At 53.3% G+C, this 27,970-nt stretch overlaps 1 protein-coding gene across 2 annotated transcripts in view; it reads right to left on the bottom strand.

Annotated features, from left to right (window-relative positions):
* The window catches only part of KIF20B (kinesin family member 20B), a 340,877-nt gene that overhangs the window by 144,620 nt on the left and 168,287 nt on the right, over window positions 1-27,970 (bottom strand). For both annotated transcript variants that reach the window (XM_075348747.1, XM_075348748.1), the window contains one exon: window positions 15,492-15,597. In XM_075348747.1, the coding sequence (XP_075204862.1) occupies window positions 15,492-15,597 (106 nt within the window). The remainder of the gene's footprint in view (window positions 1-15,491; window positions 15,598-27,970) is intronic.

Genomic DNA, 27,970 nt, shown 5'->3' with positions numbered 1-27,970 from the left:
GGGGGTAAACCCCCTCTAAGAGCACCAGGCTAAAAAGATCCTCCAAGTTCTGTGACAGATCTTGGCTGACCTTGGTTTCCTGGCCTGTCTCATAGTGGCCACACCGTCAGGTTGAGGGCCGCAGAATTCAGGTGGAAAAAATGGCCCTTGAGATAGCAAGTCTGGTCGGTCTGGGAGCGCCCACGGTTGCCCCACCGTGAGATGCCACAGATCGGGGTACCACGACCGCCTCGGCCAATCTGGAGCGACAAGAATGGCGCGGCGGCAGTCGGACCTGATCTTGCGCAACACTCAGGGCAGCATTGCCCGAGGAGGGAATACATAGGGCAGTAGAAACTGCTACCAATCCTGAGCTAAGGCGTCCGCCGCCAGAGCTCTGTGGTCCTGAGACCGTGCCATGAATGCCGGAACCTTGTTGTTGTGCCGAGACGCCATGAGATCGACGTCCGGCGTTCTCCAGCGGCAACCGATCTCTTGAAACACGTCCGGGTGGAGAGACCATTCCCCCGCGTCCATGCCCTGGCGACTGGGGAAGTCTGCTTCCCAGTTATGTACGCCCGGAATGTGAACCGCGGAGATAGTGGAGGCTGTGGCGCCCACAGCAGAATCCGCCGGACATCTTGGAAGGTTGGACGACTGCGAGCCTTGTGGTGGAGAAGAAACGTTCCCCATCCTGACAGGCTCGCGTCCGTCGTGACCACAGCCTAGGATGGGGGCGGAAAGGATTTTCCTTTCGACAGAGGAGTGGGGAGAAGCCACCACTGAAGTGAGGTCTTGGCTTCCAGAGACAGAGAGACGTTCCTGTCTAAGGACGTCGGCCTCTTGTCCCATTTGCTGAGAATGTCCTATTGGAGAGGACGCAGATGAAATTGCGCAAATGGAACTGCCTCCATTGCTGCCACCATCTTCCCCAGGAAGTGCATGAGGCGCCTCAGGGGGTGCGACGGGGCCCGAAGCAGGGATTGCATCCCTGTCTGCAGCGTCCGCTGTTTGTCCAGCGGCAGCTTGGCCATCGCTGAGAGAGTATGAAACTCTATCCTGAGGTACGTCAGTGACTGGGTCGGAGACAATTTTGACTTTGGAAAGTTGATGATCCACCCGAAACCTCTGGAGAGAGTCTCCAGAGCAACGGTCAGACTGTGTTAACAAGCCACCCAAGAGGGTGCTTTGACTAGGAGAACGTCTGGGTAAGGGATCACCGAGTGGCCCTGAGAGTGTAGGATCGCTACGACGGAGCCATGACCTTGGTGAAGACCCGTGGGTCTGTCGCCAGGCCGAAAGACAGTGCCACAAACTGAAGGTGTTCGTCCCCGATGGAGAAACGCAGGAAGCGTTGATGCTCTTGAGCGATCTGCCATGGAGATAGGCATCTGTGATGTCGATTGATGCTAGGAAGTCTCCTTGGGACATCGAGGGAGGGATTCCACGCGAAACCGCCTGGTTGTCACATGTTTGTTGAGCAATTTGAGGTCCAAAACGGAACGGAATGAGCCGACCTTTTTTGGTACCACGAACAGATTGGAGCAAAAACCGCGACCGCGTTCCTGAGGGGAACGGGGATCACCACTCCTTCTGTTGTCAGAGTGTCCACCGCCTGAAAAGCGCAACGGCCCGTTCGGGGGGCGGAGATGTTCTGAAAAGAAGGGAATTTTGTTTACTTACCGTAAATTCCTTTTCTTCTAGCTCCTATTGGGAGACCCAGACAATTGGGTGTATAGCTTCTGCCTCCGGAGGCCACACAAAGTATTACACTTAAAAGTGTAACCCCTCCCCTCTGCTATACACCCTCCCGTGCATCACAGGCTCATCAGTTTTGGTGCCAAAGCAGGAAGGAGGAAACTTATAAATTGGTCTAAGGTAAATTCAATCCGAAGGATGTTCGGAGAACTGAAACCATGAACCAAAAGAACAATTCCACATGAACAACATGTGTACACAAAAGAACAACAGCCCAAAGGGAACAGGGGCGGGTGCTGGGTCTCCCAATAGGAGCTAGAAGAAAAGGAATTTACGGTAAGTAAACAAAATTCCCTTCTTTGTCGCTCCATTGGGAGACCCAGACAATTGGGATGTCCAAAAGCAATCCCTGGGTGGGTAAAAGAATACCTCGATAAAAAGAGCCGAAAAACAGCCCCCTCTTACAGGTGGGCAACTGCCGCCTGAAGGAGTCGCCTACCTAGGCTGGCATTTGCCGAATCATCGGCATGCACCTGATAGAGTTTCGTGAAAGTGTGCAGACTCGACCAGGTAGCCGCCTGACACACCTGCCGAGCCGTAGCCTGGTGTCGCAATGCCCAGGACACCGACGGCTCTGGTAGAATGGGCCTTCAGCCCTGCAGGAATCGGAAGCCTAAAAGAACGGTAGGCTTCAAGAATCGGTTCCTTGATCCACCGAGCCAAGGTTGACTTGAAAACCTGAAGTCCCTTACTCTGGCCCGCGATAAGGACAAGAGCGCATCAGACCGGCGCAGGGGCGCCGTGCGAGAAATGTAGAGCCGGAGTGCTGTCACCAGATCTAATAAATGCAAATCCTTTTCCCATTGGTGAACTGGATGCGGACCCAAAGAGGGTAAGACGATATCCTGATTGAGATGAAACGGGGATACCTTAGGGAGAAAGTCCGAGACCGGACGTAGAACCACCTTATCCTGGTGAAACACCAGGAAGGGGGCTTTGCATGACAGCGCTGCTAGCTGAGACACTCTTCTGAGTGATGTGACTGCCACTAGGAAGGCCACCCTTTGCGAAAAGCGAGATAGAGAGATCCCGCATCGGCTCGAAAAGTGGCTTCTGAAGAGTCGTCAGCACCCTGTTAAGATCCGAGGGTGTTAACGGACGCTTGTAAGGTGGGACCGGAAAGCGCCGATACTTGTCCCTTGAGAGAGCCGAGAGACAAGCCCTTGTCCATTCCGGATTGAAGGAAAGAAGAAAAGTGGGCAAGGCAAACGGCCAGGGAGTAAAACCCTGATCAGAGCACCAGGATAAGAAGATCCTCCAAGTCCTGTGATAGATCTTGGCGGACGTTGGTTTCCTGGCCTGTCTCATGGTGGCAATGACATCTGGAGATATCCCTGATGACGCTAGGAGCCAGGACTCAATGGCCACACAGTCAGGTTTAGAGCCTCAGACTTCAGAAGGAAATATGGCCCTTGAGGCAGCAAGTCTGGTCGGTCTGGGAGTGTCCACGGTTGACCCACCGTGAGGTGCCACAGATCCGGGTACCACGATCACCTCGGCCAGTCTGGAGCGACGAGGATGGCGCGGCGACAGTCTGACCTGATCTTGCGTAACACTCTGGGCAGTAGTGCCAGAGGAGGAAATACATAAGGCAGTCGAAACTGCGACCAGTCGTGAACTAGCGCGTCTGCCGCCAGAGCTCTGTGATCCTTGGACCGAGCCATGAATGCCGGGACTTTGTTGTTGTGCCGAGACGCCATTAGATCGACGTCCGGCGTTCCCCTGCGGCAACAGATCTCTAGAAACACGTCCGGGTGAAGAGACCATTCCCCTGCGTCCATGCCCTGGCGACTGAGAAAATCTGCTTCCCAGTTTTCTACGCCCGGGATGTGAACTGCGGAGATGGTGGAGGCTGTGGCTTCCGCCCACAGCCGAATCCGCCGAACTGCTCGGAAGGCTTGACGACTGCGTGTGCCGCCGTGGTGGTTGATGTACGCAACCGCCGTGGCGTTGTCCGACTGAATTCGGATCTGCCTGCCCTTCAGCCACCGCTGGAACACCTTTAGGGCTAGATACACTGCCCTTATCTCCAGAACATTTTTCTGAAGGGAGGACTCTGTCGGAGTCCAGGTTCCCTGAGCCGAGTGGTGGAGGAAGACCGCTCCCCACCCTGACAGACTCGCGTCCGTCGTGACCACAGCCCCGGCTGGGGGCCGGAAGGATTTTTCCTTCGCCCAGGAAGTGGAAAGAAGACACCACTAAAGAGAGGTTTTGCTGCAAGGGAAAGAGAGATGTTCTTGTCTAGGGACGTCGACCTCCTGTCCCATTTGCGGTGTCCGATAGAATCGGACGCAGACGAAACTGCGCAAGGGAACTGCCTCCCTTGCTGCCACCATCTTCCTCAGAAAGTGCATGAGGCGCCTCAAGGGGTGACTGGGTCCGAAGGAGAGATTGCACCCCTGTCTGTAGTGAACGCTGACTATGCAGCGGAAGCTTCACTATCGCTGAGAGAGTATGAAACTCCATCCCGAGGTAAGTCAGTGATTGGGTCGGTGTCAGTTTTGACCTTGGAAATTTGATGATCCACCCGAACCCCTGGAGAGTCTCCAGAGCAATGGTCAGGTTGTGTTGACATGCCACCCAGGAGGGTGTCTTGACTAGAAGATCGTCTAGGTAAGTGATCACCGAGTGGCCCTGTAGGACCGCCACCACTGCTGCCATGACCTTGGTGAAGACCCGTGGGGCTGTCGCCAGGCCGAATGGCAGTGCCACGAACTGAAGGTGTTCGTCCCTGATGGCGAAACGCAGAAAGCGTTGAAGCTCGGGTGCGATCGGCACATGGAGATAAACATCCTTGATGTCAATAGATGCTAGGAAGTCTCCTTGTGACATCGAGGCTTCAGAGTGTTCACCGCCTGAAAGAGTGCATCGGCTCGCTCGGGGGCGGAGATGTTTTGAAGAAACGAGTCGGAGGACGAGAGCAGAGCTCTATCCTGTAACCGTGAGACAGAATGTCTCTCACCCATCGGTCTTGGACATGTGGCCACCAGGCGTCGCAAAAGCGGGAGAGCCTGCCACCGACCGAGGACGCGGTCTTGGTGAGGCCGAAGTCATGAGGAAGCCGCCTTGTGACTTAGACCGCCATGCAGAAGAGTTCCTCCAGCCCTCCTTGTTGGACGTGGAGGAACGGAACTTTGCTGAGGACCGAAATGACAGAAACCTTTCGACTGGGGCAAGGACGAGACCTTCCCTTGGACTGTCTAATAACTTCATCCAATTGCTCGCCAAACAAACGGTCGCCAGAAAATGGCAAACCGGTTAAGAACTTCTTGGAAGCAGAGCCTGCCTTCCATTCACGTAGCCACATGGCCCTGCAGACTGCCACCGAATTGGTGGATGCTACCGCTGTACGGCTCGCAGAGTCCAGGAACGGCGTTCATGGCGTAGAACGAAAAAACCTACGCCTGAGAAGTGAAGGACACAACCTGCGGGACAGAGGTATGTGCAACCGCAATAATCTCAGCCAGAGAAGCTGAGATCGCTTGGGGTGCCCTCACGGCTGCGAAGGCTGGAGCAAAGAAGGGAATTTTGTTACTTACCGTAAATTCCTTTTCTTCTAGCTCTTATTGGGAGACCCAGACGATTGGGGTATAGCTACTGCCTCCGGAGGCCACACAAAGCACTACACTAAAAAGTGCAAGGCCCCTCCCCTTCTGGCTATACCCCCCCGTGGTATCACGGGTTCTCCAGTTTTAGTGCCAAAGCAAGAAGGAGGAAAGCCAATAACTGGTTTAAACAAATTAACTCCGAGTAACATCGGAGAACTGAAAAACCGTTCAACATGAACAACATGTGTACCCGCAAACAACAAAAACATCCCGAAGGACAACAGGGCGGGTGCTGGGTCTCCCAATAAGAGCTAGAAGAAAAGGAATTTACGGTAAGTAACAAAATTCCCTTCTTCTTCAGCGCTCTATTGGGAGACCCAGACGATTGGGACGTCCAAAAGCTGTCCCTGGGTGGGTAAAGAAATACCTCATGTTAGGGCTGCAAAACAGCCCTCCCCTACGGGGGTGTCACTGCCGCCTGCAGGACTCTTCTACCTAAGCTGGCATCCGCCGAAGCATAGGTATGCACCTGATAATGCTTGGTGAAAGTGTGCAGACTGTACCAGGTAGCTGCCTGGCACACTTGTTGAGCCGAAGCCTGGTGTCGTAATGCCCAGGACGCACCCACGGCTCTGGTTGAGTGGGCTTTTAGCCCTGAAGGAACCGGAAGCCCCGCAGAACGGTAGGCCTCAAGAATTGGTTCTTTGATCCATCGAGCCAGGGTGGCTTTAGAAGCCTGCAACCCCTTGCGCGGACAAGCGACAAGGACAAAAAAGTGCATCGGAACGGCGCATGGGCGCCGTGCGGGAAATGTAGATTCTGAGTGCTCTCACCAGATCTAACAAACGTAAGTCCTTTTCATACCGGTGAACCGGCTGAGGACAAAAGGAAGGCAAGGATATATCCTGATTAAGATGAAATGAGGATACGACCTTAGGGAGAAACTCCGGAATGGGGCGCAGCACTACCTTGTCCTGGTGGAACACCAGGAAGGGAGCCTTGGATGACAGAGCTGCCAGCTCAGACACTCGCCGAAGCGATGTGATCGCAACGAGAAACGCCACCTTCTGTGACAGGCGAGAAAGGAAACTTCCTTCAGAGGCTCGAAAGGCGGCTTCTGGAGAGCAACTAATACCCTGTTGAGATCCCATGGATCTAACGGCCGCTTGTACGGGGGTACGATATGACAGACCCCCTGTAGGAACGTGCGCACCTTAGAAAGACGTGCTAGACGCTTCTGAAAAAACACGGATAATGCCGAGACTTCCCCCTTAAGGGAGCCGAGCGACAAGCCCTTTTCTAACCCCGATTGCAGGAAGGAAAGAAAAGTAGGCAATGCAAATGGCCAGGGAGACACTCCCTTGGCCGAGCACCAGGTTAAGAAAGTCTTCCACGTTCTGTGGTAGATCGTAGCAGAGGTGGACTTCCTAGCCTGTTTCATGGTGGCAACGACCCCTTGGGATAATCCTGAAGACGCTAGGATCCAGGACTCAATGGCCACACAGTCAGGTTCAGGGCCGCAGAATTCCGATGGAAAAACGGCCCTTGGGACAGTAAGTCTGGCCGGCCCGGTAGTGACCACGGTCGGCCGACCGTGAGATGCCACAGATCCGGGTACCACGATCTCCTCGGCCAGTCTGGGGCGACGAGTATGACGCGGCTGCAATCGGATCTGATTTTTTGCGCAGTACTCTGGGCAAGAGTGCCAGAGGTGGAAACACATATGTGAGCCGGAACTGCGACCAATCTTGCAGTAAGGCGTCTGCCGCCAGAGCTCTGTGATCGCGCGATCGTGCCATAAATGCCGGGACCTTGTTGTTGTGCCGAGACGCCATTAGGTCGACGTCCGGCACCCCCCAGCGGCGACAGATTTCCTGAAACACGTCCGGGTGAAGGGACCATTCCCCTGCATCCATACCCTGGCGACTGAGGAAGTCTGCTTCCCAGTTTTCTACGCCCGGGATGTGAACTGCGGATATGGTGGATGCTGTGTCCTCCACCCACATGAGGATTCGCCGGACTTCCTGGAAGGCTTGCCGACTGCGCGTCCCTCCTTGGTGGTTGATGTATGCCACCGCTGTGGAGTTGTCCGAGTGGATTCGGATCTGCTCTCTTTCTAGCCACTGCTGGAAAGCTAGTAGGGTAAGATACCCTGCCCCGATTTCCAGAACATTGATCTGAAGGGTGGACTCCTGCTGAGTCCACGTCCCCTGAGCCCTGTGGCGGAGACAAACTGCTCCCCACCCTGACAGACTCGTATCTGTCGTGACCACTGCCCAGGATGGGGGTAGGAAGGATCTTCACTGTGACAATGAGGTGGGAATAAGCCACCATTGCAAAGAGTCCTTGGCCGTCTGGGAAAGGGAGACTTTCCTGTCCAGGGAGGTTGACTGCCCGTCCCATTGGCGGAGAATGTCCCCTTGCAGTTGGCGCAGATGAAACTGCGCAAAGGGAACTGCCACCATGGCTGCCACCATCTTCCGTAGGAAGTGCATGAGGCGCCTTAAGGGGTGCGACTGGCCTTGAAGGAGAGACTGCACCTCTGTTTGCAGTGAACGCTGCTTGTTCAGCGGAAGCTTCACTATCGCTGATAGAGTGTGAAACTCCATGCCGAGATACGTTAGTGATTGAGTCGGTGACAGATTTGACCTTGCCAAATTGATGATCCACCCGAAAGTCTGGAGAGTCTCCAGCGTAACATTCAGGCTGCGTTGTCATGCCTCTTGAGAGGGTGCTTTGACGAGTAGATCGTCCAAGTAAGGGATCACCGGGTGTCCCTGAGAGTGCAAGACTGCTACCACTGCTGCCATGACCTTGGTGAACAGCCGTGGGGCTGTCGCCAGACCGAATGGCAGGGCTACGAACTGAAGATGGTCGTCTCCTATCACAAAACGTAGAAAACGTTGGTGCTCCGTAGCAATTGGCACGTGGAGATAGGCATCTTTGATGTCTGGTGAGGCAAGGAAATCTCCTCGAGACATTGAAGTAATGACGGATCGGAGGGATTCCATCCGGAACCGCCTGGCGTTCGCATGCTTGTTGAGCAGTTTTAGGTCCAGAACAGGACGGAAGGAGCCGTCCTTTTTTGGAGCCACAAAGAGATTGGAGTACAAACCCTCGCCCTCGTTCCTGAGGGGGGACAGGGATCACCACTCCTTCTGCTCTTAGAGCGTCCACCGCCTGCAGCAGGGCATCTGCTCGGAGGGGAGGTGGGGCCGTTCTGAAGAATGGAGTCGGAGGACGAGAACAGAACACTGTCCTGTGCACGTGAGCACAATGTCCGTCACCCACCGGTCTGTGACCTGTGGCAGCTAAATGTCGCCAAAGGCGGGGGAGTCTGCCATCAACCGCGGATGCGGAGAGAGAGAGAGAGCTGAGAGACATGAGGAGACCGCCTTGGTAGCGGTTCCTCCGGCTGCCTTCCTTGGGCGTGATTGAGCCCGGCCGGAATCTGAGCCCGTCTGAGGCTTTGTAGCCCTTTTGCACGAGGACAATTGGGACCTGCCCGAGCTTGGGAAGGACCGAAACCTCGACTGTACTTTTAGGACAGCATTAATAGGGTAAGTCGCAGTGCAGACATTACGGGGTTACGGACGCCTCTGCGGTACAGATGTACATGTGCTCAAGGCCAGCTGCGCAAGAACAGCTGAAAAGGTTAGGTTGCCTATACGGCTGTGAATGCCGGAGCAACCGACACGCCGATAGCCTCCTAGACAGATTTCAACCAGAGTCCATCTGTCTGTGAATGGCATCTTTAAGTGAAGCCCCATCTCCAGTGCAACTATGGCTCTAGACGCAAGCCTGGAGATTGGAGAATCCACCTTTGGACCCTAGGTCCAGCGCTTGACCACGTCAGGGGAAAAGGGATAACGTGTATCTTAAAAACGCTTGGAGAAGACGCTTATCTGGTAAGCGTGGTGTTTCTGGACTGCTTCTCTGAAGTCAGCGTGGCCAGAAAAATACTCAATATCCGTTTGAGATACTGAAAAGGGACTTCTCCTGCTGTGAAGCTGACTCCTCCACTGGGGGAGCTGAGGAAGAAAGATCCAACCTTCCATTGATGGACGCTATAGGATCATTCCGTATGGCGTTACCATCCGGTGTATCCGGATCGATAGCGATGTCAGGATCAAAGTCCTGGAGAGCTGCCTTATCATACAGAGAGTCCTCCTGGGACCCCCCCGTTCCAAATGAGGTTGGTCAGGAAGATTGCCCATGGCCTGTCTGGACTGCAAATCTCTATCTTATGACAATATATCTGTCGAAACTGCAACTCCGTCCCTGTCCTTGGACAGGGATGACAGGTGGTTTCTTTGGCCACGACTAGTAGAGACCCCGGCAGACGAAGTGCTAGAGACCCCGGCAGACGAAGTGCTACAGGGGAGCATGCACACAATGGGACGGTGTCATGAACAGCATCCCATGTAGTAAAAACAGCACTGAAAATCTGTGTTGCTTTTTTGCCGCTGCCGACTAGCCATCTAGAAGTATATAGCCAAGATTGGTGACCGTACAGTGCAATGTATAGCATACAAGCATAAAGTACAAATGAACACTGCAGCACAAGCAATACAAGCAGCATAGAGGCCTGTGCCCTGGCACCTCTGCTCTTCTGCTGCTGTAGACTAGTCATCTAGGGGAATATAGCCCAGAAGAGTGACCATACAGTGCAATGTATAGCATACAAGCACAAGTACAAATGCACACTGCAGCCCATGCAATACAAGCAGCATAGAAAAAAAAAACAAAAACCTGTGCCCCAGCACCCTTGGTTTTCTGCTGCTGTAGTCTAGCCATTCCAGGAGAATATAGCTAAGACTAGCGACTGTACAGTGCAATGTATAGCATACAAGTATAAACACAAATGAACACTTCAGTACGTGCAATACAAGCAGCCTAGAAAGCCTGTGCCTTAGCACACCTGCTTTCCTGCTGCTGATGTGTTGCTCTCCAAGCGGGCATATAGCGACCTATGCAGTTAAAATACACATGTACACACTGCAGTATATATTGGGGTCAGCACTATGTGTGCCGCTTACCGCCCGCCTATAAGCGGGTGTATGGTCGCCACCGTCCTGCCTGGTTGCCGAAAGTCCGAGCTCGGACTGCAGTAATGGCTGCCGGCGTCTTCCCCAGCTCGTGTGAGGAGGGGCGGGCCGTGGGCGTGCCCCAAGTCAGAGCGGGAATCCGGCGTCCGACAGTGTGCAGTGAGAGGGCTGGAGCATGTAAATAAAGCTCCAGCCCTCGGCGCTGCTGATTGCTCAGCGTCTGTCTCCTTCCCTGAGTGACAGGGAGGGGGCGGGAACGAAGCGGCACTAGGCCGCAGAAGCCGGGGACTGGATTTATAAGCGCCGCCGCCGTAAAAGCGCGGACGGCGCCCAGTCCCCGGCGAACTACAAGTCCCAGCCGCGCCGCCGCTCCCGGAGCGTCCGGCGCGGTAGTTCCCAATACACAAAGTCACTCAGCAAAGCTGCAGTGACTGTAACCCTTTACTGTCCCCGGCGCACTAGCACACCCAGCAAGTCTGGAGTGTGCTGTTTCTGTGTGTCCGGGGACACAGAGTACCTGTAATGGTGCAGGGCCATGTCCCTGAACGGTACTCCAGCTCCGTATCCAGCAGGTTCAAATGGGTCTGTGGATGGAGCCCGGCGTCAGAGCTTTGAGGCCGGCAGGATCCCACTTCCTCAGAGCCCCCCAGGGGGATGTGGAAGGAAAGCAGCATGTGGGCTCCAGCCTCCGTACCAGCAATAGGTACCTCAACCTTACAACACCATCAACGGGTGAGAAGGGAGCATGCTGGGGGCCCTATATGGGCCCTCTTTTCTTCCATCCGAAATAGTCAGCAGCTACTGCTGACTAAAATCTGTGGAGCTATGCATGGATGTCTGACCTCCTTCGCACAAAGCTTGAAAACTGGAGAACCCGTGATACCACGGGGGGGTATAGCCAGAAGGGGAGGGGCCTTGCACTTTTTAGTGTAGTGCTTTGTGTGGCCTCCGGAGGCAGTAGCTATACCCCAATCGTCTGGGTCTCCCAATAGAGCGCTGAAGAAAGATGCGACAATGGCTTCATAGATGGATTTCATCATAAGCTTTATTTGCCTGTCAGTGGCATTCGTGAGAGATGGACATCTGCCACTGATACTACGGATCTAGCCGCCAGCCTAGAGACTGGAGGATCCACCTTGTGACACTGAGCCCAACCCTTAACAACGTCAGGGGGGAAAAGGGTAACGCGTGTCATTAAGGCGCTTAGCAAGCGCTTGTCCGTAAAGTTCTGTGCTTCTGGACGGCCCCTCTGGAGTTAGAGTGATCGAAACACGCACTCCTGATGAAGTCGGGGAAGGTTCCCAGCGGGCCTGCTTAGCCTATCAGAGGCCGCGGTCCGTGACGGAGTTCTCACCGTGGGATTTGGGTGTTACCCCAGGAGCCCCTTGTGTACCGACCCAGAGGGACCCGGGAGCGATGAACTCACAGCTCCCTGGCCGTGTGTTATCGGTCTGGACTGTAAGGCTTCCAGTATCTTAGCAGACCCTCTGTCCATAGACTGAGTCCTGGAATGTGAAAGCTACTCAGAGATTTGCTGATTCCGACATGCAAACTCTGTCCCTGTCAACTGTGCAGTGGAAACCGGCAGTACCACCTGGCCGAGGGTCCCACCAGTGCCGGAGGCTCCGGCTGAGTGAGTGCCCCCGGGGCCAAGCATTGTACACAATGAGGGTATGTGGAACCTGCCTGTAATATAGCCGCACAAGAGGTACAGGTTGTAAAATAAGCCAGTGCCTTGGCACCCTTACTCTTTAAGAGCAGACAACAGCATGTCGTCCGCAGAGTAATCAGTGAGGGTATACAGCCAAAAGCAAATAATGCTGCCGAACACTGAGATCATATACCATATAAATAAACATATATGTATACACTGCGGCACCAAGGGGGGTCAGCACCTGAAAACTGGTGCCCCACAGTGCTGAGTGAGGGGGGAGGATGATACTAACGTATGCTCCAGCCCCCCCTGCCGACGTCCAGTCGGCCGTCCCGTCGTTACCCCTGACTGGCAGGCCCGAGAACGGGAGTATATGGTACTAGGCCGCAAGACCCGGGGACTAAATTAAAAACGCGGCCGGCAAACATGGCGCGGTCGGCGCGGTAGTCCCAGTCTCACAAACCACTCGGCAACCGCTGCGGCGTTTGTAACACAGATGCTGCATGCACCGTCCCTAAGGGGACACAGAGTACCTTATGATGCAGGGCTCTGTCCCTGATGATGTCCAGTCTCCTGTCCGTCAGAATCCCCCAGGGGCTGCGGATGGAGCCCGGTCCCAGTGCATGGCGACCGGTTAGGATCCCCCTCTCCCAGAGCAGTGAGCAGATTCTGAGATCCTCCACCGGCAGAATTAGAACAATGGCTGCCGGCGTTCCGAGGGGAGGAGAGAGCCGTGGGCGGAACCGCAAAAGTGCGGGAACCTGGTGGCTCATAGTGATCAGTGAGGGGGGCGGAGGACAGCGAAGTGTGCTCCAGCCCTCACTGTCGGCATCATACCGACCGTCCCGCCTTTCTCCCTGACTGGCAGGCTCAGGGGCGGGAGTTTAACACACTAGGCCGCAAAAGCCGGGGACTAAAGTAAAAACCGCGGCCGGCAAACAGGCACGGTCGGCGCGGCAGTCCCAGACAAAAAATCCACACCGCAGTCGCAGCTGCGTCTGAGGCCAAGGTGCTTCATGCACCGTCCCAACGGGGACACAGAGTACCTGTAGATGCAGGGCCATGTCCCTGACGATACTCCGTCTCCTGTCCGGCAGATTCCCCCAGGGGCTGCGGAGGGAGCCCGGTCCCAGTGGCTGGATGACCGATTAGGATCCCACGTATACGTATTATATATATATATATATATATATATATATATATATATATACACACACACGTAATATATATATATATACACACGTAATATATATATATATACACACGTAATATATATATATATACACACGTAATATATATATATTATATATATATATATATATATATATATATATATATATATATATATATACGTAATATATATATATATATATATACATACATATATATATAGATATATATACATACATATATATATAGATATATATACATACATATATATACATACATACATACATATATAAACACTTCGGCACCTAGGTGGGGCCAGAACCCGATTGGGAAACTGGTGCCCCACAGTGCACCGTGAGGGGGGAGGAGGATATCACGTATGCTCCAGCCCTCACTGCCGACGTCCCGTCGTTACCCCTGACTGTCAGGCCCGGGAACGGGAGTATATGGTACTAGGCCGCAAGAGCCGGGGACTAAAGTTAAAGACGCGGCCGGCAAACAGGCGCGGTAGTCCCGGACTCACAAACCACACCGCAACCGCTGCAGCGTTTGTAACCTAGGTGCTGTATGCAGCGTCCCTGCTGATGTCCTGTCTCCTTCCGTCAGAATCCCCCAGGGGCTGCGGATGGAGTCCGGTCCCAGCGCATGGCGACCGGTTATGAACCCCCTCTCCTAGAGCTGCAGTGCTGCCAAACAGTGCGCGCATTCTGAGACTCCACCGGCAGAATCTGCCATATAACAATGGCTGCCGGCGTTCCGAGGGGAGGAGGGAGCCGAGGGCGGAACCACAAAAGTGCGGGAATCTGCGCCCCATAGTGAACAGTGAGGGGGGGGGGGAGGACAGCGAAGTGTGCTCCAGCCCTCACCGTCGGCGTCATACCGACCGTCCCGCCCTTCCCCCTGACTGGCAGGCCCAGGGGCGGGAGTTCAATACACTAGGCCGCAGAAGCCGGGGACTAGAGTTATAAGCGCGGCCGGCAAACAAGCGCGGTCAGCGCGGTAGTCCCGGCGCACTAACACACCCAGCAGTGCTGCAGCGTGTATGACACAAGCGCTCCATGCGCCGTCCCCAAGGGGACACAGAGTACCTCACAGTAGCAGGGCCTTGTCCCTGACGATACCCAGCTCCTGTCCAGCAGATTCCCCAGGGGCTGCGGAGGGAGCACGGTCCCAGTGCCTGGAGACCGATTAGGATCCCACTTCACCCAGAGCCCTTAAGGGATGGGGAAGGAAAAACAGCATGTTGGCTCCTGCCTATGTACCCGCAATGGGTACCTCAACCTTAACAGCACCGCCGACAAGAGTGGGGTGAGAAGGGAGCATGCTGGGGAACCCTGTATGGGCCCACTTTTCTTCCATCCGATATAGTCAGCAGCTGCTGCTGACTAAATTGTGGAGCTATGCGTGCATGTGTGCCTCCTTCGCACAAAGCATAAAAACTGAGGAGCCCGTGATGCACGGGGGGGTGTATAGCAGAGGGGAGGGGTTACACTTTTTAAAGTGTAATACTTTGTGTGGCCTCCGGAGGCAGAAGCTATACACCCAATTGTCTGGGTCTCCCAATGGAGCGACAAAGAAATACTTTTTCTAAAGATCTCTATCTATGCTAGTGTATACAGGGACAGTTAGGCAGGGATTAGTAATATGCACCCAGAACTGCTCACGGTTCTGGATGCATATTGCACCTGACAGCTTCCCTTTAAGAAAAGGCCATCAGTATAAAATTAGTGGACACCCCTATTAAAGTTTTCACACAATAGACATTTATCACTTTTCCATAAGGCAGATCAGGTCTTTACTCAAACTTGGCCACAGTGAAGAATAAAGGAGACTGTCTGTCTGTTATAGTGATCTGTAGGAGTCTCAAGAGTTTCTCAGGGCTTACACAGTCATCAAATATGCTGTGGACAGGTCATGAAGGTCTTTTGTGGGAAGACCCTTTAAAATGGTAAAATAAGTCTCTGTGCCAAAAGCATATTATACAAGTTAGCCGAACTAAACTAAATGCAATTGCACTTTGTAACACGCATAATAAGTTGCAGACAAGGTGTCGTTCCCAGGAGAGTAGGAACATGGTTAGTTTGTGAATATGAAAAAATTAGAAGAAGAAGCAGCAGCAAGTACAAAAGTAAGCATTTTATTTTACATTAACATACAAGAGCATAAGAGTCCGGCAGATTAATAAAGCGCTTCTCGCTCAGCGCCACTTTACATCATTAGAAAGACCAGACTTTCTTCTTTTCACACGAAAAAGTTTGCGATTTGCAGCATTTTTCCTTTGCATTGAGACATAGGAAAATGGGTTTCTGGAGCGTTGCTGATCTGAACAGGTACCTTTCTTTGATGGAGGCTGGTCCTCGGGGGAATGGTGGTCATCAGGTGGCCGCTTCCGACTGGTGTCGCTTCTGATGTCTTCTTGAAGCGAATTAAGAGTTTTCTCCTACAAAAACAAGAAAACAATTAAAACAGGACAACAAAATAAACTAAGTGTAAGCAAATGTGAACACTATTTGGCGAGTTTTGTACCTCAGTATTTGTAGCCAAAAACGCATAAGTGGTGACATGTTTCTATTCTACTTTTCCTCTGATTGTAAGCCACAAACAGGAGTGGACCAAAAACAGGAGGTAAAAAGAAGGGAATTTTGTTACTTACCGTAAATTCCTTTTCTTCTAGCTCTTATTGGGAGACCCAGACGATTGGGGTATAGCTACTGCCCTCCGGAGGCCACACAAAGCACTACACTAAAAAGTGCAAGGCCCCTCCCCTTCTGGCTATACCCCCCCGTGGTATCACGGGTTCTCCAGTTTTAGTGCCAAAGCAAGAAGGAGGAAGCCAATAACTGGTTTAAACAAATTAACTCCGAATAACGTCGGAGAACTGAAAAACCGTTCAACATGAACAACATGTGTACCCGCAAACAACAAAAAAATCCCGAAGGACAACAGGGCGGGTGCTGGGTCTCCCAATAAGAGCTAGAAGAAAAGGAATTTACGGTAAGTAACAAAATTCCCTTCTTCTTCAGCGCTCTATTGGGAGACCCAGACGATTGGGACGTCCAAAAGCTGTCCCTGGGTGGGTAAAGAGATACCTCATGTTAGAGCTGCAAAACAGCCTACGGGGATGTCACTGCCGCCTGCAGGACTCTTCTACCTAAGCTGGCATCCGCCGAAGCATAGGTATGCACCTGATAATGTTTGGTGAAAGTGTGCAGACTCGACCAGGTAGCTGCCTGGCACACCTGTTGAGCCGAAGCCTGGTGTCGCAAAGCCCAGGACGCACCCACAGCTCTGGTTGAGTGGGCTTTCAGCCCTGAAGGAACCGGAAGCCCAGCAGAACGGTAGGCTTCCAGAATTGGTTCTTTGATCCATCGAGCCAGGGTGGCTTTAGAAGCCTGCGACCCCTTGCGCTGGCCAGCGACAAGGACAAAAAGTGCATCTGAACGGCGGATAGGCGCCGTGCAAGAAATATAGATTCTGAGTGCTCTCACCAGATCTAGCAAACGTAAGTCTTTCTCATACCGGTGAACCGGCTGAGGACAAAAGGAAGGCAAGGATATATCCTGATTAAGATGAAACGAGGATACGACCTTAGGGAGAAACTCCGGAATGGGGCGCAGCACTACCTTGTCCTGGTGGAACACCAGGAAGGGAGCCTTGGATGACAGAGCTGCCAGCTCAGACACACGCCGAAGCGATGTGATCGCAACAAGAAACGCCACTTTCTGTGACAGGCGAGAAAAGGAAACGTCCTTTAGAGGCTCGAAGGGCGGCTTTTGCAGAGCAACTAGTACTCTGTTCAGATCCCATGGATCTAACGGCCGCTTGTACGGGGGCACAATATGACAGACCCCCTGTAGGAACGTGCGCACCTTAGGAAGACGTGCTAGACGCTTCTGAAAAAACACAGATAGTGCCGAGACTTGCCCTTTAAGGGAGCTGAGCGACAAGCCCTTTTCCAACCCCGATTGCAGGAAGGAAAGAAAGGTGGGCAATGCAAATGGCCAAGGGGATACTCTCTGTGCAGAGCACCAGGATAAGAAAATCTTCCACGAGCCGGAACTGCGACCAATCTTGAACTAATGCGTCTGCCGCCAGAGCTCTTTGATCGCGCGACCTCGCCATGAATGCCGGGACCTTGTTGTTGTGCCGGGACGCCATTAGGTCGACGTCCGGCACTCCCCATCGGCGACAGATTTCCTGAAACACGTCCGGGTGAAGGGACCACTCCCCTGCGTCCATGCCCTGGCGACTGAGGAAGTCTGCTTCCCAATTTTCTACGCCTGGGATGTGAACCGCGGATATGGTGGATGCTGTGTCCTCCACCCACATTAGAATGCGCCGGACTTCTTGGAATGCTTGCCGACTGCGCGTCCCTCCTTGGTGGTTGATGTATGCCACCGCTGTGGAGTTGTCCGACTGGATTCGGATCTGCTTTCCTTCCAGCCACTGTTGGAAGGCCAGTAGGGCAAGATACACTGCCCTGATTTCCAGAACATTGATCTGAAGGGTGGACTCCTGCGGAGTCCACGTCCCCTGGGCCCTGTGGTGGAGAAACACTGCTCCCCACCCTGACAGACTCGCATCTGTCGTGACCACTGCCCAGGATGGGGGCAGGAAGGATCTTCCCTGAGACAATGAGGTGGGAAGGAGCCACCATTGTAGAGAGTCCTTGGCCGTCTGGGAAAGAGAGACTTTCCTGTCCAGGGACGTTGACTTCCCGTCCCATTGGCGGAGAATGTCCCATTGAAGTGGGCGCAGATGAAACTGCGCAAAGGGAACTGCTTCCATGGCTGCCACCATCTTCCCGAGGAAGTGCATGAGGCGCCGCAAGGGGTGCGACTGACTCTGAAGGAGAGATTGCACCCCTGTCTGTAGGGACCGCTGCTTGTTCAGCGGAAGCTTCACTCTCGCTGCTCGAGTATGAAACTCCATGCCAAGATACGTTAGCGACTGTGACGGTGACAGATTCGACTTTGGAAAGTTGATGATCCATCCGAACGTCTGTAGAGTCTCCAGCGTAGCATGTAGACTGAGTTGGCATGCCTCTTGAGAAGGTGCCTTGACAAGTAGATCGTCTAGGTAAGGGATCACCGAGTGTCCCTGAGAGTGCAAGACTGCTACCACCGCCGCCATGACCTTGGTGAAGACCCGGGGGGCTGTCGCCAGACCGAATGGCAGAGCTACGAACTGAAGATGGTCGTTTCCTATCACAAAACGTAGAAAACGTTGATGTTCTGTAGCAATTGGCACGTGGAGATAGGCATCTTTGATGTCTATTGAGGCAAGGAAGTCTCCTTGAGACATTGAGGCAACGACAGAGCGGAGGGTTTCCATCCGGAACCGTCTGGCGTTCACATGCTTGTTGAGCAGCTTTAGATCCAGAACAGGACGGAACGAGCCGTCCTTTTTTGGAACCACAAAGAGATTGGAGTAAAACCCTCGCCCTTGTTCCTGAGGCGGTACAGGAACCACAACTCCTTCCGCTCTTAGGGAGTCCACCGCCTGCAGCAGGGCATCTGCTCGGTCTGGATGTGGGGAGGTTCTGAAGAACCGAGCTGGAGGACGAGAACTGAACTCGATTCTGTACCCGCGAGACAAAATGTTTGTCACCCACCGGTCTGTGACCTGTGACATCCAAATGTCGGAAAAGCGGGAGAGCCTGCCCCCGACCGGAGATGCGGAGGGGGGGGGCTGGAAGTCATGAGGTAGCCGCTTTGGAAGCGGTTCCTCCATTTGCTTTCTTGGGGCGTGCGTGAGCCCGCCAGGAATCTGAGACTCTTTGCGTCCTCTGAGTCCCTTTGGACGAGGAGAATTGTGTCTTGCCCGAACCTCGAAAGGACTGAAACCTCTGCTGCCATTTTTTCTGCTGAGGTTTGCTTGATCTGGGCTGGGGTAAGGAAGAGTCTTTACCCTTGGACTGTTTAATGATGTCAGCCAATGGCTCGCCAAACAGTCTATCTCTAGATAAAGGTAAGCTGGTTAAACATTTTTTGGAACCAGCATCTGCTTTCCAGTCCTTTAACCACAAGGCTCTGCGCAAAACTACCGAATTGGCGGACGCCATTGAGGTGCGGCTGGTAGATTCTAGGACCGCATTGATAGCGTAAGACGCAAACGCAGACATCTGCGAGGTAAGGGACGCCACTTGCGGCGCCGCTGGATGTATGATAGCATCCACTTTTGCTAAACCAGCTGAAATAGCTTGGAGTGCCCATACGGCTGCGAATGCTGGAGCAAACGACGCGCCGATAGCTTCATAGACAGATTTTAACCAAAGGTCCATCTGTCTGTCATTGGCATCCTTAAGTGAAGCGCCATCCTCCACTGCAACTATGGATCTAGCTGCAAGTTTGGAAATCGGGGGGTCTACTTTTGGACACTGGGTCCAGCGCTTGACCACATCAGGGGGGAAAGGAAAACGTGTATCCTTAGAACGTTTAGAGAAACGCCTTTCTGGATGAGCGTCGTGTTTCTGGATTGACTCTCTGAAGTCAGAGTGATCCAAGAAAGCACTCAATTTACGCTTGGGATAGAGGAAACGAAACTTCTCCTGCTCTGCAGCTGCCTCCTCTGCAGAAGGGGCTGGGGGAGAAATATCCAACAGTCTATTGATGGCTGAGATAAGCTCGTTTACCATGGCGTCCCCATCCGGGGTATCCAGATTGAGAGGGGTTCCAGGATAAGACTCCTGATCACTCTCTTCAGACGCATCACAGGGCGACTGATTGCGCTGAGACCCTGAGCAGTGTGATGACGTTGAGGGTCTTTCCCAGCGAGCTCGCTTAGGGTGGCTGGGGCTATCATCTGAGTCATAATCCTCAGCTTGTGAAGCCGGGGACCCCCTTGCAGTCTGGATTAATTCCAACTGAGGGGGATTAGAGGACAGAGACCTCGCCGTGTCCATAGACTGAGCCCCAGTCATGGATTGCAAAGTTTCAAGGATTTTTGCCATAGTCACAGACATTCCATCAGCAAAAACTGCAAAGTCTGTCCCTGACACCGGGGCAGGACTTACAAGCGTCTCAGCCTGGGTCACTACCCCTCCGGACTCCGGCTGGCGAAGCAGCACCGGATCTGAGCATTGCACACAATGGGGGTCTTTGGAACCTGCTGGTAGAGCAGCCCCACATGCAGCACACGCAGTGTACACAGCCCTAGCCTTGGCAGCCTTGCGTTTTGTGGATGACATGTTGCTGCCTCCTCAGAGCGATCTGGGGTATCCAGCCAGGGAGCGACCTCACAGTGCAAGAAATAAATAAATATATATATCTGGTGACACAGTACACCAATACACAGTGAGGCACTAGAGGGGCCAGCTGAAATGCCGCTTACCGCCCGCTTAAGAGCGGGTGTGTGGTATCCAAAAGCCCCCTAGTCCAGGTCTCCCAGAGCCTTGCGTCCTTCCTCTAGCCAGACTGCATGTAATGGCTGCCGGCGTCCTGGGAGAGGAGGGGGGGCGGGCCCTGGGCGTTCCTGGCTAAGAGCGGGAAGCCTGCTTCCCTCTGTGCCTAGTGAGAGGGCTGGAGCATGTAAATCAGGCTCCAGCCCTCGTCGCTGCTGCGAAACAGCGTCTCTCCCCTACCCTGATTGACAGGGTGGGGGCGGGAACGAAGCGGAGCTAGGCCGCAAAAGCCGGGGACTGGATTTATAAACGCCGCCGCCGTAAAAGCGCGGTCGGCGTGTCCCCGGCGCACTACAAGTCACAGCAGCGCCGCCGGTCCAGTGGGGGTCGGCGCTGCGTTCCCACAACACAAAAAGTCCCCCAGTAAACTGCAGGAACACCAACTCAATCGTTACGGTCCCCGGCGCACTACAACACCCAGCCAGCCCGGAGTGTGTCTGTGCCTGCCGGGGACACAGAGTACCTGTATGATGCAGGGCCTTGTCCCTGATTGTACTCCTGCTCCGTATCCATCAGGTGCTATGGGTCTGTGGATGGAGCCCGGCGTCAGAGCTTAGAGGCCGGCAGGATCCCACTTCCACAGAGCCCTACAAGGGGATGTGGAAGGAAAACAGCATGTGGGGCTCCAGCCCCTGTACCAGCAATAGGTACCTCAACCTTACAACACCATCCACGGGTGAGAAGGGAGCATGCTGGGGGCCCTATATGGGCCCTCTTTTCTTCCATCCGAAATAGTCAGCAGCTACTGCTGACTAAAATCTGTGGAGCTATGCGTGGATGTCTGACCTCCTTCGCACAAAGCTTGAAAACTGGAGAACCCGTGATACCACGGGGGGGTATAGCCAGAAGGGGAGGGGCCTTGCACTTTTTAGTGTAGTGCTTTGTGTGGCCTCCGGAGGGCAGTAGCTATACCCCAATCGTCTGGGTCTCCCAATAGAGCGCTGAAGAAACTCAAAATACCCAATGTGTGCACGCGGCTTTACAGCCGTCACAATGGCTCATAACCAGCTAAATAAAGCTAACATTTCCTCATGTACATTAACCCACACTGGCATTATCCTTGCCCTCATGGAGATATCTTTATTTTCCTATACCAGCTGTATTCATTGGTACTATTTTAGGGCAGACATGACATTGTCAACACAGATGATTTTTTTTTTTATAGGGCAAGATATACAAAAACACTTCATTTATAATACACTGCAATATTGCAGTCAGATCAATGCTAACTGGTGCCCTATTAGGCTATGTGCCCACGGGACTCTGTACCTGCGGATTTTGCCACGGAAAACCTGTGGATTTATCTGCATTTTCTAGATAAATCCGCAGGTTTCAGAAAGTACAGACACTCCATGTTATCCCATGGGACATGGGGAGAGCTGTGTCCATGCTGCAGAATGTGCGGCTGCGGAATATGCTGCGGATGTCCCGCAGCCGCACGTAACTGCATGTCAATTATTCCTGCGGAATTACCGGCCCTCCACTATTGAGATAGAGGGCGAGACCTCCGCAGGTAAGTCGCATGAATGTCCGCAGGTTTTCCACAGCTATTTTGCGGGAATCCCACAGCTATGTATAGCTGCGGATTTCGGGTAGCTGCTGCGGGAAACCTGCGGACGTACCTATGGATATATTCACAGGTGCGAACTCCCGTGGGCACATAGCCTTAAGGCCCCGTTACACGCAACGACGTAACGATATATCGCCGGGGTCACGGATTCCGTGACGCACATCCGGCATAGTTAGCGACGTCGTTGTGTGTGACAGCAAGGAGACTGTCAACAATGGAAAATACTCACCTTATCGTCCATCGTTGACACGTCGTTCCTTTTCAAAAAATCGTTGATTGTTGAGCACGTAGGTTGTTAGTCGTTCCCGAGGCAGCACACATCGCTACGTGTGACACCTCAGGAACGACGAAGTACAGCATACCTGCGGCGCCGGCAATGAGGAAGGAAGGAGGTGGGCGGGATCTTACGTCCCGCTCATCTCCGCTTCTATTGTGCAGCCGCTTAGTGATGCCGCTGTGACGCCGCACAAACCGCCCCCTTGTAAAGGAGGCGGTTCGCCGGACACAGCGACTTCACTAGGCAGGTAAGTAAGTGTGACGGCTCCTAACGATGTTGTGCGCCACGGGCAGCGATTTGCCAGTGACCCACAACAGACGGGGGCGGGTGCTTTCACCAGCAATATCGCTGCGTGTAACACCCCCTTTAGGCTCAATTGTTTGGGCACATTCCCTGAAGCCAGAGCTATCAGCAAACCCCAACTGTATGCGCTCTAACTGCTTAGATGCTGTGACCATTACTGCCTGCAAGTCTTAAGAGGTCTTCATAGATTACCACGATCACCAAAATCCCATTGTGTTATTATTCGCTATTAGGCCTCCTTCACATGTCAGTATTTTCCCATCAATGTCTGACAATGCAGGCGTGGAACTTACAGAGAAACACTAGAATTTAAAGACTGACACCGGTGCCGTGATTTGTATTTAAATATCTTTTTCATGGAAAAATAACCAACCAACCGCTGAAAGTATATTACAAAAATGGGGGAATAAGAGGGAAGGAGCGTGGAAAAGGAGATGAAAAAAAAAAGTTGATATATGGGAAGGGACACGGGGAAATAAAATAATCAAGACAACTTAACCTTTTTCAGATATATTAAATGTTAATGGTAATTATACAGGTCTTTGTACTTATGGAAGAAGCTTCTTTGTTAAGAAAAAAAGAATTTTGTTACTTACCGTAAATTCTTTTTCTTATAGTTCTGTATTGGGAGACCCAGACCATGGGTGTTTGTGTGTCCTCCGGAGGCAGAAGCTAAAGTACTACACTTAAAAGTGTAGCTCCTCCCTCTGAGCTTATACACCCCCTGGTAGCCAGTCCTAGCCAGTTTAGTGCAAAAGCTGAAGGAGAATAGCCACCCACAAGTAGAACCGAGTAAGAACCGGAACAACCGGAGACTCTGTCCACGACAACAGCCGGTGATAACACACGGAACAAGAAAATTGCCAACAGGCAACAGGGAGGGAGCTGGGTCTCCCAATACGGAACTATAAGAAAAAGAATTTACGGTAAGTAACAAAATTCTCTTTTTCTTTATCGTTCCTTTGGGAGACCCAGACCATGGGACGTTCCAAAGCTGTCCCTGGGTAGGAATAAACAGAAAAAACTAAGAAGTAGGCGGAGCCTAACTTCACAAGTGGGCGACAGCCGCCTGAAGGATGCGTCTGCCCAAGCTCGCATCTGCCGAAGCATGAGCATGCACTTGGTAGTGCTTCGAAAAGGTATGCAGGCTAGTCCAAGTGGCAGCCTGACAGACTTGTTGAGCCGTAGCCTGGTGCCTAAAAGCCCAAGAGGCACCGACAGCTCTGGTCGAGTGTGCTTTGATCCCCGGCAGGGGAGGCACCTGAGTACTCTGGGAGGCATCCGAAATGGTCGATCTAATCCAACGGGCCAAGGTCGGCTTAGAGACCCTTGCGCCGCCCTGTGGTTAGCACAAAAAAGGGGAGGTGCACCGCCTAAGCGCAGCGGTGCGAGACACATAGATCCGGAGAGCACGCACCAGATCTAGAGTATGCAGCGCTCTCTCAAAGCGATGAACAGGGGCCGGACAGAAGGAAGGCAAGGAAATATCCTGGTTAAGGTGGAAGGGAGAGACCACCTTAGGAAGAAAGTCCGGGGTCGGACGGAGAACTACCTTGTCTTGGTGAAAAACCAAAAAAGGTGACTCCGAGGAGAGCGCAGCCAAATCAGAGACTCTCCTGAGAGAAGTTATGGCAACTAGAAAGGCCACCTTTTGAGAAAGACGATACAAAGAAACCTCCCTAAGGGGCTCGAAAGGGGGTTTCTGCAATACCGTGAGGACCAAGTTAAGGTCCCAGGGATCCAAGGGCCGCCGATAAGGCGGAATGATGTGAGACGCACCTTACATGAAGGTGCGGACCTGAGTCAGCCGGGCGAGATGCCGCTGGAACAGCACTGATAGAGCTGACACTTGTCCCTTGAGAGAGTTGAGGGACAGTCCTAGCTGCAGACCGGACTGTAAAAAAGACAGAAGGGTCGGCAACGAGAATGGCCAAGGAGAATGGCCGAAAGAGCGACACCAGGACAGGAAAATTTTCCAAATCCTGTGATAGATCTTGACGGAGGAAGACTTACGGGCCCGAGTCATAGTGGAGATGACTTCAGGAGGAATACCAGAAGACGTCAAAATCCAGGACTCAAGAGCCACGCCGTCAATTTGAGTGCCGCAAAATTCGGGCGGAAAAACGGACCTTGCGAGATCAGGTCTGGACGGTCCGGAAGATGCCATGGCATCTCCACAGACAGTTGGAGCAGGTCCGGATACCAAGCTCGCCTGGGCCAGTCCGGTGCAATGAGGATGACTCGACGGCCCTCCATTCTGATCACGCGCAGGACTCTGGGCAAGAGAGCTAGAGGGGGAAACACGTAGGACAGACGAAACTGGGACCAGTCTTGGACCAGAGCGTCCGCGGCGAAGGCCTGAGGATCGTGGGAGCGAGCCACGTAAACCGGAACCTTGTTGTTGTGACGGGATGCCATTAGGTCCACGTCCGGAGTGCCCCACTTGCGGCAGATTGACTGAAACACTGCCGGGTGCAGGGACCACTCGCCACCGTCCACGGATTGACGGCTGAGATAATCTGCCTCCCAGTTTTCTACGCCAGGGATGTGGACTGCGGATATGGTGGAATTGGAGTCCTCCGCCCATTGAAGAATGCGTTTGACCTCCAACATTGCCAGGCGGCTGCGTGTCCCGGGGAGGAAACCCTGCGCCTTCTCTTAGAAGGATGGGGTCTGCAACCGCTGTCGCGTTGTCTGACTGGACTCGAATGTGCCTGCCCGCCAACAGGTGGTGAAAGGCTAGGAGAGCTAGAAGCACAGCTCTGGTTTCCAGCACATTGATTGAAAGGGCTGACTCGGACGGAGTCCAAGTGCCCTGTGCTCTGTGGTGGAGATGTACCGCTCCCCAGCCGGATAGGCTGGCATCCGTGGTGAGAATCACCCAGGACGGAGTCAGGAAGGAGCGCCCTTGGGACAGGGAGAGGGGTCGAAGCCACCACTGAAGAGAGCTCCTGGTCCGTGGCGACAGAGCCACTAACCTCTGTAAGGAGGAAGGCCGCTTGTCCCAACAGCGGAGAATGTCCAGCTGCAGAGGACGCAGATGGAACTGGGCAAAGGGAACCGCCTCCATGGAGGCCACCATTTGACCCAGCACCTGCATCAGACGCCTGAGGGTATAACGGCTGGGCCTCAGGAGAGAGCGCACCGCCAACCGGAGTGACAGCTGTTTGTCTAAGGGCAACTTCACAAGTGCCGGCAAAGTCTCGAACTGCATCCCTAGGTATGTGAGACTCTGGGTCGGAGTCAGAGTGGATTTGGGAAGATTGACAATCCAACCGAATTGGGCTAGGGTGGCGAGAGTGAGCGAAACACTCCGCTGACAGTCTGCGCTGGATGTACCCTTGACCAGAAGGTCGTCCAGGTAAGGAATCACTGCCAACCCCTGGAGGTGCAGGACCGCAATTACTGCCGCCATGACCTTGGTGAATACCCGAGGGGCCATGGCTAACCCGAAGGGGAGAGCCACGAATTGGAAATGATCCTCTCCTATCGCAAAACGTAACCAACGCTGATGTGACACTGCGATTGGCACATGTAGATAGGCATCTCTGATGTCGATGGACGCCAGGAACTCCCCTTGGGTCATAGAGGCAATGACTGATCGCAGAGACTCCATGCGCAAATGCCGCACCCGGACATGCTTGTTGAGAAGCTTGAGATCCAGGATGGGCCGGAAGGTACCGTCCTTTTTTTGGAACTAGGAAGAGATTTGAGTAAAAACCTCTGAACCGTTCCTGAGCGGGAACTGGGACAATCACTCCGTTTGCCTGCAAGGACGCCACGGCTTGCGAGAAGGCGGCGGCCTTGGAGCAGGGGGGAGTTGAGAGAAAAAATCTGTTTGGAGGGCTGGAAGAGAATTCTATCCTGTAGCCGTGAGATATGATGTCTCTCACCCACTGATCGGAGACTTGCTTTAACCAAGCGTCGCCAAAGTGGGAGAGCCTGCCACCGACTAAGGACGTGGCTGGAGCGGGCAGAGAGTCATGAGGAAGCTGCCTTAGTGGCAGAACCTCCTGCGGCCTTCTGCGGACGCGCTTTTGGGCGCCAGTTGGATTTCTGATCCTTGGCTGAGTTAGCGGGCGAAGCGGAAGGCTTAGAGGATGACCAGTTGGAGGAACGAAAGGAACGAAACCTCGATTGATTCCTACCCTGGGCGGGTTTCCTGGTCTTGGTTTGTGGCATGGAAGTACTCTTCCCGCCAGTAGCTTCTTTAATGATTTCATCCAGCTGTTCACCAAACAGCCGTGAACCAGCAAAAGGGAGCCCAGCAAGAAACTTCTTGGAAGAAGCATCTGCCTTCCACTCTCGAAGCCACAAAATCCTGCGGATAACAAGAGAATTAGCTGAAGCCACCGCAGTGCGGTGAGAAGCCTCCAGCATGGCAGACATGGCATAAGATGAAAAAGCTGAAGCCTGAGCAGTTAAGGTAACCATCTCAGGCATAGATTCCTTGGTGAGGGAATGCATCTCCTCTAGAGAAGCAGAGATGGCTTTGAGAGCCCACACTGCTGCAAAAGTCGGGGAAAACGCGACCCCCGCAGCTTCAGACACAGATTTGGCCAGAAGGTCAATCTGACGGTCAGTGGAATCCTTAAGTGAGGTGCCGTCAGCCACCGACACAACGGTCCGGGCTGAGAGCCTAGACACCGGGGGGGGGTCTACCTTTGGGGAGTGAGACCACTCCTTGACCACCTCAGGTGGAAATGGAAACCGGTCATCAGAACCACGCTTTGGAAAGCGTTTGTCAGGGCAGGCCCTGGGTTTGGTCACAGCGGTCTGAAAACTGGAGTGGTTAAAGAACACACTCTTCGGCGAGGTAAACTGATGTTTTTCTGCCAAAGAGAGTTGCTCCTCTGACACTGGCAGATTGAGATCCAGCACAGAATTAATAGAAGCAATCAAATCACTAAGATCCGAGTCACCCTCAGAGAAATCGATGGGATACATAGCCTCCGAGCCCAGAGTATTAGAGGCACCCTGTGAGGGGGGCTGATGCATATTCATCAAAGTCCTGGACAAAAGCCCCATGGACTCAGCAAATGACTGGGATATGGACCTAGAAAAGGACTCTACCCAGGCCGGGGGTTCAATCACAGATGCAGCAGCAGCCTGAGAGACCACTGTGGGGTGAGACTCCAGGCTGTGGCACCGCCAAGTTAGAGCAGACATCACAATGTGGATAGGTGCTCGGCTCAGGCAGCAGGAGCTTACATGCAGTGCATGCAGAATAAGGCTTTGGAGCCTTGCTCCTTGTGTGAGAC

This window comes from Anomaloglossus baeobatrachus, chromosome 5 (genome assembly GCF_048569485.1).
Source record: "Anomaloglossus baeobatrachus isolate aAnoBae1 chromosome 5, aAnoBae1.hap1, whole genome shotgun sequence".
Classification (NCBI taxonomy): Eukaryota; Metazoa; Chordata; class Amphibia; order Anura; family Aromobatidae; genus Anomaloglossus; species Anomaloglossus baeobatrachus.
The sequence above is the reverse complement of the archived record's forward strand: the minus strand, read 5'-3'. Positions and strand labels throughout refer to the sequence as shown.